This window comes from Myotis davidii, unplaced genomic scaffold (assembly GCF_000327345.1).
Source record: "Myotis davidii unplaced genomic scaffold, ASM32734v1 scaffold609, whole genome shotgun sequence".
Lineage (NCBI taxonomy): Eukaryota > Metazoa > Chordata > Mammalia > Chiroptera > Vespertilionidae > Myotis > Myotis davidii.
Window position 1 is genome coordinate 729,312 of NW_006300164.1, and position 663 is coordinate 729,974.

At 73.3% G+C, this 663-nt stretch overlaps 1 protein-coding gene across 1 annotated transcript in view; it reads left to right on the forward strand.

The window, feature by feature from the left end:
• Positions 1-20: 20 nt before the first annotated feature.
• Positions 21-663, forward strand: part of MAN1B1 (mannosidase alpha class 1B member 1) — an 8,019-nt gene continuing 7,376 nt past the window's right edge. Inside the window, 1 exon segment of the mRNA XM_015572343.1 lies at positions 21-309. Coding sequence (XP_015427829.1) covers positions 84-309 — 226 coding nt within the window. The 5' untranslated portion in view covers positions 21-83.

Consider the following 663-nt stretch of genomic DNA (forward strand, 5'->3'; position numbering starts at 1 on the left):
TCTCACCTGCCCCGGTGCCTTCTGCCCCGGCATCCGGGCCCAGCCGGTCCCCCCCGCGAGGGCGCCGCCCCCCTCCCGCAGCGATGGAACCTCTGCGGTGGGACCTCCTGAGCTCCTCCCCGTCCTCCCCGAGGCTGTCCCCGTGGAGGAGACCCCGCGGTGTTATTCCCAGTAAAGGTGCCCCTCCGCCCCTGCCGCAGGCATGGAAGCAGCTGTCCCGGCTCCAGAGGAACGCGATCCTCTCCGCCCTGGCCTTCCTGCTGTGCTGCGGGCTCCTGTCCTACCTCAGCGCGGCCGACCCGTGGACAGGTACCAGCTCCGGGGGCGCCGGGGGCCCAGGCGGCTGCAGCTGAAACTGCCCAGGGGCCGTGACGGGCGGGGAATGGGCACCCCCCAGGTTAAGAGGGCGTGGCGTCCCCCACCTCCTGGCCGGACATGGCGCTGCTGCCAGTCCTTGGCGCCCCCCCTCCTGGCCGGACATGGCGCTGCTGCCAGTCCTGTGGCTGCTCCCGAGTCTGCCGTGGGCCGGTGTCCGCCCGCTGCCCTGCGGTGGAGGCTCGCGGTCACACACCCCACCCCTGCACCTCCCGTGGTTCTCAGGGCCCGAGCAGCCCTGTGTCCGGAAAGGACGAGAGGGCGGCCGGGAGCCGGGAGGGGCAGGGA